Consider the following 20,413-nt stretch of genomic DNA (forward strand, 5'->3'; position numbering starts at 1 on the left):
TGTAAACGTGTTCTGTGTAATTCATTCACATACTCACCAATAGCATCTACCCAGAGTGCATCACTGTAGTGTGTGTAGTAGACTGGGTTTCCTCTTGCAGCTCTGCACCTGTACTGACCTCCATCAGAGACTGTAACTGATCTGAATAAGTAGTGAGCTGTTTCACTTTCAGTTTCATTCTTAATTTCATGGCTCTGTGTGTCTTTGCTCCTGTAAAACTTCCATCCAGCAAACTGCAGCTTTATAATTTTTGATGAACGTAGTGCTTATATGCCAGCAGGGTGCTTATATGCCAGTTGTAACTCTGTATAGATATTAAGTTACACTTTAAAGGTTTATGTCCAGGTATATTAATGCTTAATAATGATTAATTAATGCTGTCTTTTCTTTTCATGCATAATAGCCAAATTATTTGCTCTCTATTTCTTAAATAATGGTGCACATTATATGCTGATGAAGTCTACCATACTGTTTTTAATACACTTTGGGTAAAACTTCATGAGTTCTTTAAACCAACCATAAAACTCCAAGCAGGCCAGAAAATGAAAATGAAGAAAGTTTCTCCCTTTAAAAGTTCATGCCTGGCATTGGCCATTCCACCAAAGATGGGTGTGGCTAGGGGACCTTTAAATGTCCTGAACCCCCACCAATCATGGCTCAAGAACCTTTCTTCGAGACGGGACTCAAACCCTTTGGGAAAGATCTTCCAGCAAGCGATACCTTCAAGAACTTCTTTTACTCTGATCTTCAGGAGAACCTGGGAGAAAATCTAACTCCCTCCTAACAGACTCTTCAAGGATCTCCTTTTGTCTTCCGCATCAGGACTCTTGTTTAGCAACAAAACCAATGCAAGTAATTGTTTTACCAACTATTTAAATGCGTGATTAAGCTCGAGCCCCTTTATTTATGTGAATTTCTTGATGAGTCTCATAAAGGTTGTGGTCAGTTTGAAGTTAAACTTGCCATTCATTTTCTTCCTTTTTCTCTCTCTTCTTTTTCCTTCTCTTCCTCCCTCTACATATTCTTAATTTAATTTTCTTTTAATGTATGTTTTTGTAGTTTAGTTCTATGTTGCGTGGTATTATTTCATTAAATGGCGTATGTTTATAAGTGATTGTCTCTGAGTACTGCTCAGTCACTGCAATACTTTAAACTTGCTACATGTTAAATTACTTGTACGGTATAAAGTGAAGGGGGGTCGTGTCTTTCTTGGCCAGGGAGATAACCCTTCTGTAGAATGAATAAAAGATTATACTGTCTGTTTGGTGGACAAACAAACCAAATAATTATAGCATTAATTCCATTACCGTTAATTCTAAAACTGAATTTAAATATTTATGATTATTTATAACCCATTATGAATATTTTGCAATCTGCAAGCTAAATTAGCTACAATGAGTAGGAGTGGACATTCCAAATACAATAATCAGTATACATTGTTGTGATCAGTTAATTGCCATAAATGCCCAATGTATCAAATATGATTTTTTTTAAATCACGTATGTAAATAGTAATCAATTGTTTTTTATTTTCTTATTTATTTTGTTTAAAGATCTCAAAAACACTTTGATTTCCAAAATAAAGAATTTTCTGTTAATTATTTCATGTGTCAGGCTTCACAGGGTTAGGTTGTAATGCTTCTAGGCATTTTACTCAAATGGAGATTAATTTGTTTACCCATAAACCCCCACAGCTGCCCATTAGCTCATGTCCTTAGTTTTGTTGGAATAAGCTGTTTTTTTGTGGGAAAATATGTTTATAGCTGGTCTGTGGTGGTACATTTTATACCATGTGTATTTGTGATCACAAAGCTTCCTGAGTTTAAATCTGTTTCCACTAGATGGCGCTTGTGCCCTGGATAGTTGCTAATTTTGGTAACCTTTTATTAGTTTAATTTGTGAAATTTTATATTTTTATTATTTTATAATGTTAATTGTGATTTTCATTCTCAATTGCTGTTTGCTTAAACAAGACTGATTCTATCTAAGAGTTTTTGGTTATGTTTTATTTTATTCCCATCATGCCTTTGTATGGCACTTCCTGTTATGTGATCTGCATGAAGAGATGGAACGATGCTACAGTATCATCAAAAGATTTAATGTGTTTCCTTCTGCCGTTATAAGCATTTAATCAAGTTTCTTTGATGATACTGTAGCATCGTAAGATAAATATGTCAGAAATCTCTCAGGAACTCTGTGAGGAATCTCATGGGACACGGTGCATGGCCAGATTATTCTGTCAGAAACTCTTGCAGGTGACTAGGTGAGTGAAGACCCAAATGCAGGATGTAACAGGGAGTAAGAAAAATACAGGCTTGAGCAATGGAGCAAGGCAAAAACAAAGTCCAATAAACAGACCAGGAAGGGAAGACAAAACCTAAATCCAAAAAAAAGTCCAAAAGAGCCAGCAAACAGAACAATGAAAACAGGGCAGAAGAACTAACCAAAAACAGTCCAGAGGTCAAAACCAAAACAGAGCAGAAGAGGTGTCAGGGGCAGGAGCAGGCAGGGTGGCAAGAAAAATCCTCAGGGACTTTGGAGATAATCTAGAGCCAAGCTACAGTCTTTGGTGTCCTTAATTAGCAGGAGGTGCGGCAAAAAATGGCAAGATGGCCGCTGACCCGGACACACGTGCTGCGGAACCGGAAGTGCGTGCCACGAAACCGGAAGATCCTGACAGTATGTGGATGTATTTTTTGTTTATTTACGAGTTTAAAATTGTATGTGTGTTTTTCATGTAATTAAATGTGTGACTGATGTTTGATTATGTTTTTTATATTCACGCTGTTTATTTAGTTCTACGGTGTTGATGTCATTAAACATCTGTAAAAGAGAACCTCAGCCTTCGTGTTGTGACTGAGAGTCTCATACCATGTGTGTTTAACTGTTATTCTTTTACCTGCACACGATTTAACTAGTTATAGTTTCTAGTTTTCCTGTCGTTGATCACACAGTCTGAGTTTGTGCTGTCAATAAACAATTGTGCATTAATTTAATGATGTTTCTTTAAATTTAAGTTTATTTTCTTGCCAACATCCTTGAGAGCATCCTTTAGTTTCCATATGGAAGCTGTATGAAACTACAGCTATACCCAAAACAAACATGGCTGACAACATACACAAGTAAACATGCTGTAAACTAAACAAGCTAACAGACATACAAAGATAAAAAAAGACAATACAGTATGTGTGGTTTTTCATGTCTACCCTTTAAATTGTTCATAAGAGAGAATATGTGAGACAAAACACTCACCTGCTACAGTCAGTGTAACTGCATCACTGCTCTGTGTGTATTTTGGGTCTAATGATTGAGTTCCTTTGCAGCTATAGAGACCTTTATTAGAGTCTTTAACATCAGTGATTGTGTGGGTCTTCTTTTCTGCAGCAGCTCTGATTTCTTCATTACTTCTAAACCAGTGATACTTCCAGGATCCTCCAGTCTGTATGTCACATGTGAGAGTGACAGTTTCCCCAATGAACACATTCACAGCTGGGTGTATTTTCACCACAGGTTTTGGTCTCGCTATATAAATATAATAAGAATTTTCCCAACAGTACATGTAATCACATTTAAACATCATGTTATATTATTACACAGTAGCAAGAATTGTTAGAATAATTAAGTTTTTTTTCCTTACAGACTTTATAACTGAATCTGCAGTGAAAATGTAGAAAACATGACGTACTTTTAACGATAACTTTAGCTGCAGTACTGAACTCTGACTTGTAGTTTCCCCTGAGTCCTTTGCAGTAGTATGTTGTTTGTCCTTCATTAGAGATTATCACACTGAGTGGGTTGGTATTTTGAGGTTCAGGTGAATTCTGGTTACCTTTATACCAGGAAAAGCTCCATCCAGTAGACTGCAGATTACAGTTCAGAGTAACTGTGTCTCCAGTGTAGATGAAGCTCTGAGGATTTACACTCACAGTCGGTTTGGGTTTTTCTGTTGATATGGAATGATGAAGATCTGGATTTACATTTACAGCATAAGCAGTTGTTTTATCTCTGTGCTGAATGAAGCATGTGGATACTGTGTTTATTTCAAAGGTTAAAGCAAAGTGACTTTTTTTTAACAGTTTGGAAGCAGTACATCTTCTACAAAAATGAAAGCAATGATAGAACTGTGGTGCAAAAGGTCAGTGTACTGCCCCATGATGTTTTATAAATAACAATATTTAATTCTAAAGCTGTGGAACATAAACCATGGAAACTGAGGAAAATGTGATTCAACATTCAAAGACTACTAAGCTGTAGTTATAAATTCATTTTAATTAATTAATTTAAAATAAAAATGTAAAAAGAAAACATTAAAAATTAACTAAAAAGAAAACAGAGTGAAAGGATCAGTAAAATCATTTTAACAAGACTTTGTTTTTTTAAAACAATTTTGTTTCTCATATAATAAAATCTGGTACACAATCTGAAACTAGTGATCACTTTCACATACACTTTATACGTAATAAGATGGGTTCACATACTCACCTGATACAGTGAGAGTAACAGAGTCACTCGTCTTTGAGATCTGATTGTCACTGAGTCTTCTCCCTCTGCAGGTGTATTTCCCTCTAGAAGAGTCTGGAACAGAGCTGATACTGAACTCCTGTGTTGCGTGTTTTGGGTCAAGTGTGATATCATCTTTATACCAGTCGTAATTCCACTCAGTGTCTCTTCCTCTCTGTATTTCACATCTGAAAGTCACAGTTTCTTCTCTGAACACTTGTGTATTAGGCTTTAAAATCACCACAGGTCTAGGAGACTCTGTAAAAATAAAAAATGTTATATATGTAATCTGCTCAGCTTTAAATAAATGGAGTAAATAAAGTTCTTTCAGTGGTGATCTGAGACATTTTAATCAAGTACTATTAATTAAATAAATGCAAATCACAATGTGTCTCAACCCTAAATCTTTATCAACTTACTTAAATAACAAATATTTTTCACTTCTGATTCATGTCTGAATTAAACACACACACACACACACACACACACACACACACACACACACAATTTATCATCCATTCTTCATACACAATCTTAAACCTTTCTTTAAACCTTTAATCATTCTTGCCGATTTTACAGCCTCATACACACATTTATTTAGTATAAAAGTTGAATCTTTGTCCTCTTCACTTTTTCACACTCAACTCAAACATTCTCCTGTTTCTGAAAACAGTAACTTTATGTTAACTCTTTAAAGCCTCTGAGCAGTTGATTAAAACATTTGTACATATTTTGGTGACATTTAAGTTTTATGCCATTTGATTTCTAGTTCACCTCACACCAGTTCTGCTCACACTGTCTCACTGTAGCTTGTACTTCAATAGTGTGTTACGTCCCATTGGGTGTTCGTGTGTGTGGGTGTTCACCTTCCTGTCAATTTCTCAAGGTTCCGCCCTCTTTGGACTGCTATTGGCTAGGGAGATAATCAACGTGTGTGACCTGACTGCACCTGTGGCCAATCCGGTCAACCGTTGGGGTTTAAAAAGAGGACTGTAGGAACATTGGAGAGAGCACCATTTGTTTTTGCATTGTTGTGGTTGAAGCATTGCTTGTTTATTGTATTTTCCCCTTTTGACTTGGGTTTGTACAACAATCGTTGATTCGTTGAATGTTATCTTGTTTGTTTTTGAGTGGTTATATTCTGACAACAACCCTTGTTTTCCCCAGGAGTGTTGGGCAGGTAGTATGTCACGTGACTTACATCTTGCAACACGTAGATGATACTATGTATAAAGACACTAGCTAGGAGTGTGCGCTACTTCTGTATTTTTGTTAGTTTAGAGTAGGTAAGCCGGAAGAATTTTGGTTTAGTGTTAGGTTAGTGGTTTATTTCTGAGGTAGTTGGGTTGGTTTTGTTGTGTTCTTTTCTTTAGCGCCACTCTCCACCTCTCTCTCCTGTGGGATTATTTATTATGCTTTGGTTTTTGAAAATATTGTATATACTTTGCCATTCCCTCCTGTTCCTCCTTGTTTGAATAAATCCTTTTATATTATACTTGGTTTACGTGTCCTTTTCCCTGGCCTAGTTACAGAATGGATCACAGCATGAATGTTTAATTAAAGTTAAGAACTAGAGATTTGTCCTTTTATATAACCACTCAAAAACAAACAAGATAACATTCAACAAATCAACGATTGTTGTACAAACCCAAGTCAAAAGGGGAAAATACAATAAACAAGCAATGCTTCAAACACAACAATGCAAAAACAAATGGTGCTCATGGTGCTCTCTCCAATGTTCCTGCAGTCCTCTTTTTAAACCCCCAACAGTTGACCAGATTGGCCACAGGTGCAGTCAGGTCACACACGTTGATTATCTCCCTAGCCAATAGCAGTCCAAAGAGGGCGGAACCTTGAGAAATTGACAGGAAGGTGAACCAATAGAGAGAGACAAACACCCACACACACGAACACCCAATGGGACGTAACACTCCCACCCTTTAAGAACCAACCAGCTTGGTGACATTTCTAAACTCTCGATAGAGCATCCGCAAAAACGTTCTCAGATCCCTTTTTATGTCTAATTTCCAGATTATAATTCTGGACTATTAGAGACCACCGCATTAGACGTTGATTCTGATTGTACATACGGGATAGAAAAACAAGTGGGTTATGGTCAGTAAATACGATGATTGGTAAACTACTGGATCCGATATATACCTCGAAATGTTGTACAGCAAGCAACAATGCAAGAGTTTCCTTTTCAATCGTAGAATAATTCAACTGGTGTTTATAAAATTTTCGTGAAAAGTAGCTAACAGGGTGATCTATACAATGTACATCCTCTTGCAGTAGAACAGCGCCAGCTCCAGCAGCGCTTGCATCAATTTCCAGTTTAAAACCTTGAGAGAAACCCGGAGCCAGAAGAACAGGGGTATTACATAAAAGAGTCTTTACACAATCCATTGCATACTGACACTTAACGGACCAATCAAAAGATTTAGACGGGCTAAGCAACGCAGTGAGAGGGCTGACGATAACCGAGAAGTTTTTACAGAAATTTCTGTAATAGCCAGCCATCCCTAAAAATCGTCTCAACTCCCTACGAGTTGTAGGCACAGGGAATTCCGAAATAGCCGTGACCTTGGCTTCTACAGGTCGCACCTGTCCCTGACCCACCTCTTTTCCAAGATAAGTAACCGTAGCTTGGCCGAATTCACACTTAGCCAAGTTAAGCGTTAAATTAGCGTTTGCAAGACGCTCGAACACTGTTCTCAATGAACTCATGTGTGATGTCCAATCTGCAGAGTAAATAACAAGCTCGTCAAGGTATGCATTACAATTTGGTACACCTGCTAATACTATGTTCATGAGACGTTGAAAAGTCGCGGGCGCATTTCGGAGACCGAAAGCCATTGCAGTATACTGAAGAAAACTATCAGGGGTTACAAATGCAGAAACTTCTGATGCTCGGGGAGTCAAAGGAACCTGCCAATAGCCCTTTAACATATCAAGCTTACTCACAAAACAGGAAGATCCTATATTATCGACACAGTCCTCCATACGGGGTAATGGATAACTGTCTGGCACTGTTAATGCATTTACTTTACGGAAATCCGTACAAAACCTAAACGTATCATCTGGCTTAGGAACGAGTAAACAAGGCGAACTCCATGGACTAAAACTGTGCTTGGCTAGACCAGTCTCTAGTAAATAATTCACCTCCTGACGCATTATGGATCTCTTTACTGAATTAACGCGATACGCATGCTTTTTAATCGGGCGAGCATCGTTTACCTTAATGTCATGCTGCAAAACATTTGTAAGTTTAGGAACATCACTAAACAGACAGTTGAAGTCAGAAATAAATTTAACAATGTTAATTTAACCAATGTCCAAAACCCAGCCATTAGGGAGGCACAAGCCAGTGCATTCTTAGTGCCGGTCCCAAGCCCGGGTAAATGGGGATGGTTGCGTTAGGAAGGGCATCCAGCGTAAAACACGTGCCAAATCAAATATGCGGATCACAAATGAGAATTTCATACCGGATCGGTCGAGGCCCGGGTTAACAACGACCGCCACAGGTATCGTTAGCCGACAGGGTACCGGTGGAAATTGGGCTACTGTTGGCCGAAGGAGGAGAAGGAGAGGAGGAAGACGTCTACAGAGACGGCAGGGAAAGGAGCAGTGTAGGAGAGTGGAGGTTCGGGTTGGTACTTTAAATGTTGGTACTATGACGGGTAAAGGGAGAGAGGTAGCTGATATGATGGAGAGGAGAAAGGTAGATATGTTGTGTGTTCAGGAGACCAAGTGGAAAGGGAGTAAGGCCAGGAACATTGGAGGTGGGTTTAAACTGTTTTATCATGGTGTGGATGGAAAGAGAAATGGTGTAGGGGTGATTCTGAAGGAAGAGTACAGTAAGAGTGTAGTGGAGGTGAAGAGAGTTTCTGATAGGGTGATGATCGTGAAGGTGGAAGTTGAAGGATGATGATAAATGTCATCAGTGCCTATGCTCCACAAGTTGGCTGTGAGATGGAGGAGAAGGAAAGATTCTGGAGTGAATTAGATGAAGTGGTAGATGGTGTACCTAGGAAAGAACGGTTAGTGATTGGGGCGGACTTTAATGGGCATGTGGGTGAAGGAACAGAGGTGATGAGGAGGTGATGGGTAGGTATGGTTTTAAGGAGAGGAATGTGGAAGGGCAGATGGTGGTAGATTTTGCTAAAAGGATGGAAATGGCAGTGGTGAACACTTATTTTAAAAAGAAGGAGGATCATAGGGTGGCGTATAAGAGTGGAGGAAGGTGCACACAGGTGGACTATGTGCTATGCAGGAGATGCAACCTGAAGGAGATTGGCGACTGTAAGGTGTTGGCAGGGGACAGTGTAGCTAGACAGCATAGGATGGTGGTCTGTAGGATGGTTTTGGAGGCGAGGATGAAGAGGAGGAGAGTGAGGACTGAAAGAAGAATAAGATGGTGGAAACTGAAGGAGGAAGAGTGTAGTGTGAGGTTCAGGGAAGAGGTCAGAGAGAGGCTCAGTGGTGTTAAGGAGGTGTTGGATGATTGGGCAACTACTGCAGGAGTGATGAGGGAGGCAGCTAGAAAAGTACTTGGTGTGACATCTGGAAATAGAAAGGAAGACAAGGAGACGTGGTGGTGGAATGAGGAAGTGCAGGAGAGCATAAGGAGAAAGAGGTTGGCAAAACAGAAGTGGGATAGACAGAGTGATGAGAAAAGTAGGCAGGAGTACAAGGAGATGCGGCAGCAGGTTAAGAGGATGTGGCGAAAGCCAAGGAAAAGGCATATGAGGAGCTGTATGAGAGGTTGGACACTAAGGAAGGAGAAAAGGATTTGTACCGATTGGCCAGGCAGAGGGACCGAGCTGGAAAGGATGTACTGCAAGTTAGAGCAGTAAAGGATGGAGAGGAAATGTGTTGACTAGTGAGGAGAGTGTGTTGAGAAGGTGGAGGAGTATTTTGAGCAGCTGATGAATGAGGAAAATCAGAGAGAGAAGGTTGGATGATGTGGAGATGGTGAAGCAGGATGTAGATAAGATTAGTAAGGAGGAAGTGAGAGCAGCGATTAAGAGGATGAAGAGTGGAAAGTCGGTTGGACCAGATGACATACCGGTGGAAGCGTGGAGATGTTTAGGAGAGATGGCAGTGGGGTTTTGACCAGATTGTTTAACAGGATTTTGGAAGGTGAGAAGATGCCTGAGGAATGGAGAAAGAGTGTGCTGGTACCGATCTTTAAGCATAAAGGAGATGTGCAGACCTGCAGTAACTACAGGGGTATTAAGTTGATCAGTCACACCATGAAGTTATGGGAAAGAGTAGTGGAAGCCAGGCTGAGAGAAGAGGTGACCATCTGTGAGCAACAGTATGGTTTCATGCCGAGGAAGAGCACCACAGATGCCATATTTGCTTTGAGAATGTTGATGGAGAAGTATAGAGAAGGACAGAAGGAATTGCATTGTGTATTTGTGGATTTAGAGAAGGCGACGACAGGGTGCCAAGAGAGGAGTTGTGGTACTGTATGAGGAAGTCAGGTGTGTCGGAGAAGTATGTAAGGGTGGTGCAGGACATGTATGAGGACAGTGTGACGGCAGTGAAGTGTGCAGTAGGTACGACAGACTGGTTTAGAGTGAAGGTTGGACTGCATCAAGGATCGGCCCTGAGCCCTTTCCTGTTTGCAGTGGTGATGGACAGGTTGACGGACGAGGTCAGACAGAGGCTCAGTGGTGTTAAGGAGGTGTTGGATGATTGGGCAACTACTGCAGGAGTGATGAGGGAGGCAGCTAGAAAAGTACTTGGTGTGACATCTGGAAATAGAAAGGAAGACAAGGAGACGTGGTGGTGGAATGAGGAAGTGCAGGAGAGCATAAGGAGAAAGAGGTTGGCAAAACAGAAGTGGGATAGACAGAGTGATGAGAAAAGTAGGCAGGAGTACAAGGAGATGCGGCAGCAGGTTAAGAGGATGTGGCGAAAGCCAAGGAAAAGGCATATGAGGAGCTGTATGAGAGGTTGGACACTAAGGAAGGAGAAAAGGATTTGTACCGATTGGCCAGGCAGAGGGACCGAGCTGGAAAGGATGTACTGCAAGTTAGAGCAGTAAAGGATGGAGAGGAAATGTGTTGACTAGTGAGGAGAGTGTGTTGAGAAGGTGGAGGGAGTATTTTGAGCAGCTGATGAATGAGGAAAATCAGAGAGAGAGAAGGTTGGATGATGTGGAGATGGTGAAGCAGGATGTAGATAAGATTAGTAAGGAGGAAGTGAGAGCAGCGATTAAGAGGATGAAGAGTGGAAAGTCGGTTGGACCAGATGACATACCGGTGGAAGCGTGGAGATGTTTAGGAGAGATGGCAGTGGGGTTTTGACCAGATTGTTTAACAGGATTTTGGAAGGTGAGAAGATGCCTGAGGAATGGAGAAAGAGTGTGCTGGTACCGATCTTTAAGCATAAAGGAGATGTGCAGACCTGCAGTAACTACAGGGGTATTAAGTTGATCAGTCACACCATGAAGTTATGGGAAAGAGTAGTGGAAGCCAGGCTGAGAGAAGAGGTGACCATCTGTGAGCAACAGTATGGTTTCATGCCGAGGAAGAGCACCACAGATGCCATATTTGCTTTGAGAATGTTGATGGAGAAGTATAGAGAAGGACAGAAGGAATTGCATTGTGTATTTGTGGATTTAGAGAAGGCGTCGACAGGGTGCCAAGAGAGGAGTTGTGGTACTGTATGAGGAAGTCAGGTGTGTCGGAGAAGTATGTAAGGGTGGTGCAGGACATGTATGAGGACAGTGTGACGGCAGTGAAGTGTGCAGTAGGTACGACAGACTGGTTTAGAGTGAAGGTTGGACTGCATCAAGGATCGGCCCTGAGCCCTTTCCTGTTTGCAGTGGTGATGGACAGGTTGACGGACGAGGTCAGACAGGAGTCTCCTGGACTATGATGTTTGCGGATGATATTGTGATTTGTTGTGAGAGTAGGGAGCAGGTTGAGAAGAGCCTGGAGAGGTGGAGATATGCACTGGAGAGAAGGGGAATGAAACTCAGTAGGAGTAAGACAGAGTACATGTGTGTGAATGAGAGGGAGGGCAGTGGAGTGGTGCGGTTGCAGGAGAAGAGCTTCAGAAGGTGGAGGAATTCAGGTACCTGGGTTCAACAGTGCAAAGTAATGGAGAGTGTGTTAGAGAAGTGAAGAAAAGAGTGCAGGCAGGGTGGAGTGGGTGGAGAAGAGTGACAGGAGTGATTTGTGATAGTAGGGTATCTGCAAAATTGAAAGGGAAAGTTTATAGGACTGTGGTGAGACCTGCGATGTTGTATGGGTTAGAGACAGTGGCATTGAGTAAAAGACAGGAGGTGGAGCTGGAGGTAGCAGAGCTAAAGATGTTGAGGTTTTCGTTGGGAGTGACGAGGATGGATAAGATTAGAAATGAGTTTATTAGAGGGACAGCGCATGTAGGATGTTTTGGTGACAAGGTGAGGGAGGCGAGATTGAGATGGTTTGGACATGTGCAGAGGAGGGACATAAATTATATTGGTAGAAGAATGCTGAGGATGGAGCCACCAGGTAGGAGGAAAAGAGGAAGGCCAAAAAGGAGGTTCATGGATGTGGTGAGGGAAGACATGCAGGTAGTTGGTGTAAAAGAGGCAGATGTAGAGGACAGGGTGGTGTGGAGACGGATGATCCGCTGTGGCGACCCCTAATGGGAGCAGCCGAAAGAAGAAGAAGAAGAAGAATGTCCGCTTTCTGGTCAATAGACATATGCTGAAGAAAAGAATCAAAATTTCTTAACATCTCGGAATTTGTCAAACTTGCACATTGCTGAGCAGCATTACGCAGTCCTACGGCATCCTCGTTAGCACTGGACACATCGGGGGATGAAATCTGCTCCACAGTTACAGCAACAGAAGAGACGGCTGGTTCTTCAGTCTTTTCCGAAGCTTTTTCTCCTGCGTTCTCCCTAGCATAGTAAGCTTTTAACATGTTTATGTGGCAAACACGAGTTTGGCGTTTTCTATCAGGTGTATTGATCATGTAGTCGGTTTCGCTTATTTTCTTTTTCACTACGTAAGGACCATAAAAACGAGCAGACAAAGAAGATCCGGGAACTGGTAAAATTACTAGTACCTGATCCCCTGGCATAAAAGAACGCGCAACTGCTTTACGGTCATACCTGAGCTTTATGCCCTTCTGCGCAATGAGTAGAGACTCCTTTGCAAGCAGCATGCAAACGATCACGAAAATTATTCACATAATCCAGAACATTCGTTTTCGGACTGGAATCAACTGACAACATTTGTTCTTTAAGAACTTTGAGAGGCCCTCTTACCTGGTGACCAAAAACTAGCTCAGCTGGGCTAAACCCAAGAGATTCTTGTACAGTTTCTCTTACAGCAAACAAAACCAGAGGAACTCCCTCATCCCAGTCTCTAGCTGTCTTCAAACAATATTTTCGTAGCATTGATTTTAGTGTTTGATGAAAACGTTCTAAACAACCTTGGGATTCGGGATGGTACGCACTTGAAACACGATGAGTAATCCCCAAAGACTGCAATACTTGTTTAAAAACCTTAGATAGAAAATTCGTACCTTGATCACTCTGTACAATTTTTGGTAGGCCGAACTTAGTAAAGAACTTCACTAGGGCCTTAATAACAACAGGGGCGGTGATTTCTCTTAATGGTATCGCCTCGGCAAATCTAGTAGCTATACACATGATAGTTAACAAATACTGGTTACCCGATTTTGTTTTTGGCAACGGCCCAACACAGTCTACCACCACATGTTCGAACGGCTCACCGATGGCTGGTATGGGGACCAGTGGAGCAGATGGAATGACTTGATTCGGCTTTCCGGCCAATTGACAATCATGACAAGCACGGCAATACCTTGCCACATCCTTTTTTAAACCTCGCCAAAAGAAGTGTCTTAGAACATGATTGTACGTCTTTGTAACTCCAAGATGTCCCGCAAGTGGATGATCATGTGCTAGAAATAAAACATGCTGGTGATAAGGAGAAGGAACAACAATTTGATACACTGTATTCCAATCTGAATCCGTATCCGTTTTGGAGGACCATTTTCTCATCAACATGCCATTGTCAATAACATAGGCAACTTTCTGGTCTTTACTCACATCAGAAGAAACAACGGAATTAAAGTTAAGAACTAGAGATTTGTCCTTTTAATTGACAAGTGGCAGCAGAAGGACAGATGCATTGAGCAAGAGGTAACTATTTTAAATATATTTTGAGCAGCAGACAGATTTAACCTGTCAAAGAAAACAAACAAGACGTGGGGCTTGGTACGTCCGGGCACCGTGTAGCCTGGAAAAAGAGCTTTGCCACCCGATTCCCGCAGGCAGGTCCTGGGGGCCCCTGGTGACCCCTTAACCCTAAGGAAGGGCTGGCCGACCTAAGGATCGTCCTTGTATCTAATAAACGGGCCATGGTGCGTAAGTCCTGACGGCTTACATCTTAAAGGACGGTGTACACCTCATGCTACGGTGCCCGTCCTAACCCCGGCACCACCGGGAGGCCAGTTTGTCAACCCTGCCACAGGATGTGTTTCAGGGCACAGCCTCCCTTCAGTCGTTAACTCTCTCTATTTCCACCCGAAAGTTCGTTGCAGATGGGGGAGACCCGCCGCCACTCAGGAGGCTTCAACAGCCGCAGTACGCTGCTTCAGCCATTTGGGTTTAGGAGGACTGCCTGCTAGCCCTGCCACGGGACCTGTTTTAGGGCACAGCTTCCCTCCAGCGGTTCGTTCCCCGTATTTCCGCCTGAAAGATCGCTGCAGGTGGGGGAGATCTGCCGCTTCTCAGGAGGTGTCTTCGGCTGCAGAGCACCGCTCCAGCCGTTTTGAGTGGGTCAGAGGCCAGCCCCGAGGGGTTGGTTCCCCTGTGGAACTTTCTGTCAGGCTGGAGGGCTGGCAGAAGTCTCTCGTGCGTACTTTTGAGAAGGGCTATGCGATTCAGTTCACATCTTCTCCTCCCTGGTTTAACGGGATGTGTCCCACACTGGTGGGACCCGAACAGGCTCTGGTCCTCGAACAGTAGGTGCGTACTCTCCTGAGGAAGTGGCACATGGAAGTGGTTCCCTCCACCTTGGTCAGAGAGTCAGGCTACTACAGCCCGTACGTCGTTGTTCCGAAGAAGGATAGCGGGTTGCGTCCCATTCTAGATCTCCACTCCTTGAACTGCTCACTTATGAGGTTCGGGTTCAGGATGCTTACCCTCAAAGAGGTCATGTCTCAGATTTTATCCAAGGACCGGTTTGTCACATTAGATCTGAAAGACGCATGCTCCCACGTGGCCATCCTTTCCGCACACAGAAGGTTCCTGAGGTTGCTTTCGCAGTGAAGCTTACCAATGGTTAATGGACGAGGTCAGACAGGAGTCTCCATGGACTATGATGTTTGTGGATGATATTTTGATTTATGGTGAGAGTAGGAAGCAGGTTGAGAAGAGCCTGGAGAGGTGGAGCTACTCGCTGGAGAGAAGGGGAATAAAAGTCAGTAGGAGTAAGACAGAGTACATATGTGTGAATGAGAGGGCAGTGGAGATGTGCGGTTGCAGGGAGAAGAGGTGGAGAAGGTGGAGGAGTTCAGGTACCTGGGGTCAACAGTGCAAAGTAATGGAGAATGTAAAAAAAAAGTAGGCAGGTAAAAAGGTGAGTAAAAAAAAAGAAGGCAGGCAGGGTGGAGTGGGTGGAGAAGAGTGGCAGGAGTGATTTGTGATAGAAGGGCAAGAGTGCAAGGGAAAAGTTTATAGGACTGTAGTGAGACTTGCAATATTGTATGTTTTAAAGACAGTGGCATTGAGTAAAAGACAAGACGTAACAATGCTGAGGATGAAAAATGCTGAGGATGGAGCCGCCAGGAAGGAGGAAGAGAGGAAGAGGAAGGAGGAGGTTTATGGATGTGGTGAAGGAAGACATGAAGGTAGTTGGGTTGAAAGAGGCAGATTTAGAGACGGGGGGAATGGAGATGGCCGCTGTGGTGACCCCTAATGGCAAAAACCGAAAGAAGAGGAAAAATAAATGTTTGGTTAAAACAATAAAGTGTGATTTAGGGTATATATCTGATAATTCATGGTTAAGATGTAAAACAACAGTAAAGTGTTATTGCTTAACTGCCCCTTTCTCTCTTGTACCCACTGCTGTATTTCAATTACATTAAAACATTTTTTTTTGGCTTGACATAACTTACCACTTTGAAAAACATACTCACAGTTCAATACATTCATACACATTATACTGAATTGAACTATGTGTCAACATTTATTTCAACATCTATATGTCGGGATCCACCTGCCATACCCCCCTCGGTGGCTGTCACACTGCCTCATTCTGCCACTCCCGGCAATAACTACAAACACCTGTCCCTAATTTTGATTCCCATATATAAGATCCCGTTCCTATCTCACTCGTGTCGGACCTACTAGTTGGATATGGTGGTCGACCTGGTTCCTGACTGCCAGCATTCCCCGCTGGTTCCTGTTCCTTCTTCCTTTCCCATGGATTACCCTCGATTACCGGAATGCACTTTCCATATGAATTCTTCTTTCCATAACGGATTATACCTCCCGGATGTATTATACTTCCTTATCGGATTACACAGGCATTATGGACCCAACTCGCATCAAAGTTTGTACGCTCTCTAACTGGTGTTTGTGATGATAGAGCTGCTTCCATTTCCGACTCGTGGTCCGTACCCTGACAGAAGGTCCAACTAAAACAGAAAAAGGAATCGCCCTACCGCAATGGATCAGCAGCCAAACTGCACTTCGGATTTCACTCCTCGTGGATCATGCCCACCGGCGCTGGATCATGCAAGCATGGCTGCACCACGCACCTCCAAGACCCCTCCGAGAGTGTCAGGCTCCACTCCAGTGTTCCTCCCAGTGCGACTCACCACTCCAGTGTTCCGCCGAGCACGCAGCTCCGCTCCAGTGTTCCTCCCAGTGCGACTCACCACTCCAGTGTTCTGCTGAGCACGCTGCTCCACTCCAGTGTTCCTCCGAATGCGTCTCTTCGCTCCAGTGTTCCTCAGAGCCCTCCGCTTGAGTGTTGCGCCGAGCACGCTGCTCCACTCCAGTGTTCTGCTGAGCACGCTGCTCCATTCCAGTGTTTCGCCGAGTGCTCTGCTACGCTCCAGGGCTGCAAAAGGGAAGTCATTCAACTGCCTGGCCACAAAAGAGACGTTGTACCGCCGCCTGGTCTTCAAGGTCTCTCCAAAGGCAATGCCGCACTTCACAGCTCTTACCACGGTGACGTAGCGCTTCTAAGTCTCTTTGAAAACATCACCGCACTTCAAGTCCCCTCCGAAAGGTACGGCGCACTCCAGGATCCCTCAGAAGCCGACGTTGCGGATGTAGGCCCCTCCAAGATCAATAACACGGTTTCAAAGTCCTATGGTGGTTACGTAATGGTCCAAAACGCCACCGAAGTGGCCATCGCACTTTAAGACTCCTTTGAAGGCGACATGCCAGTCCCAGGCTCCTCTAAGGGCAAAGTCACGGCTCATGATTCCTCCTAGGGCGCCGTCGCATTTCAAGACCCCTCCAAAGGTGACGTCTCACCCCCGAGTCCCTCTGAAGATGATGTCTCGCCCCCGAGTCCTTATGCGGGTGATGTCTCACCTTCGAGTCCCTCTGAAGGTGACGTCTCTCCCCCGAGTTCCCCCGAAAGGGACATCTCGACCCTAAGCCTCTCCACAAGTGCCGGCATGCTTCCAAGTACTTCTAAAGGTGACGCCATGGTCCAAGGTACCTCCGAGAACAATGTTACCTTAGTGTCTGCTCCAGACTCCCACAGACAGTGTCACTCAGTCTCTGATCGCCGCCGAGGGCGTCGCTCAGCTGCTAATCTCCACCGAGGACGTCGATAAGCCTCCGGTCCTCGCCAAAGGCATCGTTCTGCTCCCGATCTCTGCAGAAAGTGTTGCTCAGCCTCCAGTCCCTGCCGAAGGCGTCATTCTGCTACTGATCTCCTCAGAGGGCGTGGCTCCGCTCCTTTCCTCTGCAGAGGGCTGTGCTCAGGGCATGGCTCAACCTCTGATCCCAACCGAGGGCATTATTCTGCTCCCGTTCTCCACAGAGGGCGTCGTTATGCTCCAAACCTCCGCAAAGGGCGTCACCTGGCCTCTGACCTTTGCCAAGGACGTCGCTCGGCCAGTGATCTCCGCCGAGGACAATACTCCGCCTCTGATCTCCGCCGATAGTATCGCTCAGCCTCTGGTCTTCGCCGAGGGCATCACTCCACTCTGAACCTCTGTAGTGGGCGTTGCTCCGTTCCCGACCTCCTCAAAGAATGTAGCTCCGCTCCAGACCTCCACAATATAATGTCAGGGATCCACCTGCTACGCTCCCCTCGGTGGCTGTCATACTGCCTCGTTCTGCCGCTCCTGGCATTAACTACAGACACCTGTCCCTTATTACGATTCCCCTATATAAGCACTCGTTCCCATCTTAATCATGTCGGACCTACTAGTTGGATATGGTGATCAACCTGGTTCCTGACTGCCAGCATAATAGGACAAATGTCCACAACAAATCACAACAATAATGCATCTGTACTGACCTCCATCAGAGACGTTAACTGAACTGATGGTGTAGGAGTTTATTTCAGTTTCACGGTTCTGTGTGTCTTTGATCCAGTAAAACTTCCATCCAGCAGACTGCTGCTTCAGTGTGCAGTACAGAGTCACTGAGTTTCCTGTCAGTGCAGCTTCTTTGCATTCTGATGTGAGTTCGGGTTCAGGTTTTTCTGTTAGAAATTAAATATAATTTCAGAATATGTAGTACTTTTTACACTAATCTACAGTAAACAGTAATATGCTCTGATGATGATGGAAATAAGTTTTATTGAGACATGATGAGAATAAAAAATCAGAAAAGGCATATTAAATTTTAAAACATTAAAAAAAATTTTACACTGATCTCTGAGAGTCACTTCTACACCACATGCAGGTTTACCTGACCACTGATATTCAACTGATTAAGCTGCCATTCTCACCAACACACACTTCCACAAACCTTTGTGATTTTACTAAATAACAACAGTGGGTATTGTGTCATAGCAAGGAAACAAACACAAACATGGATGACAACAAACAACATGATGACAACAAACATGAATAACAGCCTGTATTTCACAGTCTACTTCAATAACCTGCTTATTTAAATATTAACACATTAACAAAACAGAAAAATCTCTCTATTTTTGTGGGGTTATTAAGGTGCTTTCATCTGGCTTGAAATTTTGGCAAAAATCGGCTTTTATGGATTAAAATGTCCAATAATATTTTTAAAATTATGATTATTATTGATTCATGCCTGAATTACATTGTGATTTTAATCCTGTTTACTTGATCCTTTTTAATTAATTTTTAGGAAAACTGGTTGTCAGCAAGAGAACTCAATTAAAAAAATAGACAATAATATAAGAAATTAATTTTGTAATCATCTGATACAAAGAAAAAGGAGTGTAATATGTATTAGAAAAGTTTTCATTATTTTGGATTCTGTAGACTGTATATTATAAGCATCTGTACATAATACTTCATCAAATGTTTATATGCATTATAAAGATTTTCTCATTCTTTCAAATTCTACAGCTGTTCAATATTAAAGTTGGACCCTCGTCCTCTTCACTCATCCACTCTCAGGCAGGCCTTTACTCATATATAATGAGGTTTCTATAGCAGGAACATCATGAAATCTATTTTACAGCCTTTAGATATTGTACTGGACTTGACTGTTTAAACCTTCTTTACATTTAAGTTCAACTTTGGGAAGTTGGTAGCTCAACGGTTAACGGTTACTGATCGCAAGGTTGGGGGTTCAAGCCCCTGTATAACCAAGCTGCCACTCTTGGGCCCTTAAGCAAGGCCCTTAACCCTTTGTGCTCCAGGGGCGCTGTATCATGACTGACCTTGCGCTCTGAACCCAGATTCTGAGCAAACTGGGATATGTGAAGAAATAATTTCAGTGTGCTGTGATGTATATGTGACAAATAAAGTCTATTTTAACATTCTAAATTCTAACACTTAAGAAACTATTTAATCTTTAATTTGCACCTTTCAGCACTTTGAGGTGTAAGTGAGGGAGAGTCCCTTTTGATGGTTATATTGACACATACTGGCATATTCTGACACCCTGTATTATTCTAATATTCCTCACAAACCGTGAGTAAGTGGTTAATGTGTTGCCTTCTCTTTCTACAGCCATACAACATAACTGTAAAACACAGCAAATGATATGAGTGTAGTTGCAGATGCATTGTGTCATGCTCCTGAACAAACTGATTAGAATACAGTTTTGTTTGTTTCTGTTTATTTGTCTCTCTGTATTACTTTAAATGTGTTATCAGAATTGTCTATATCAGAATTGCTAGATGAAAAAATTAAAAATGTAGATGTCTTTATCTGGAAATTTAGGATGTTTTAATAGCGTGTGTGTGTGGCCCATCGCATAGCTCTGTTACTAACTGTGTCTGAGTTTCCGGCTGGCTGACTGGTGGATGTGGTTTCACAACTAAATCTCATGAGTTTGATGCTATAAAAGTTACCACCTGGTAAAAACTGTAGAGAAGAGACAGAAGGTGACTGTTAATTTGCCACAAGGGCACTGAAGTCCATTCTAAATTTGATGTTGATGGAGATCATGGTCACATGACCACAGCTCTCTTATGACACACTCATCTGTATACAGCACTTTCATTTTGGGATGGATTTTCCATTGTCTCATTTTTTGGACTAATGTATCTATTACTATTCTACATTACATACACATGCAGACACACTGACTGACACTGATTTTCTGAGCGTTTATTTTTATGTTAAATAAATTGTTATGCTTGTGCTCGTCTACTGTGTGCTTGTATATTGCCTTTGTTATTCTTTTACAGTTAGCACTTCTGTTTACATTTAAGTTTTATAACAATAACTCACTGTTTTTCTGTCTTAAGC

The 20,413-nt window shown here is 42.7% G+C and overlaps 1 protein-coding gene across 1 annotated transcript in view; it reads right to left on the reverse strand.

Moving 5' to 3' along the window:
• Nucleotides 1–20,413, reverse strand: part of LOC124387534 (vascular cell adhesion protein 1-like) — a 78,263-nt gene that overhangs the window by 15,681 nt on the left and 42,169 nt on the right. Inside the window, exons 7-11 of the mRNA XM_046851945.1 lie at nucleotides 18,025–18,210; nucleotides 4,482–4,757; nucleotides 3,685–3,942; nucleotides 3,252–3,521; nucleotides 51–141 (exon numbers count right to left, since the gene is read on the reverse strand). Of these exons, the coding sequence (XP_046707901.1) occupies nucleotides 51–141; nucleotides 3,252–3,521; nucleotides 3,685–3,942; nucleotides 4,482–4,757; nucleotides 18,025–18,210 (1,081 nt within the window). The remainder of the gene's footprint in view (nucleotides 1–50; nucleotides 142–3,251; nucleotides 3,522–3,684; nucleotides 3,943–4,481; nucleotides 4,758–18,024; nucleotides 18,211–20,413) is intronic.

This window comes from Silurus meridionalis, chromosome 6 (assembly GCF_014805685.1).
Source record: "Silurus meridionalis isolate SWU-2019-XX chromosome 6, ASM1480568v1, whole genome shotgun sequence".
Lineage (NCBI taxonomy): Eukaryota > Metazoa > Chordata > Actinopteri > Siluriformes > Siluridae > Silurus > Silurus meridionalis.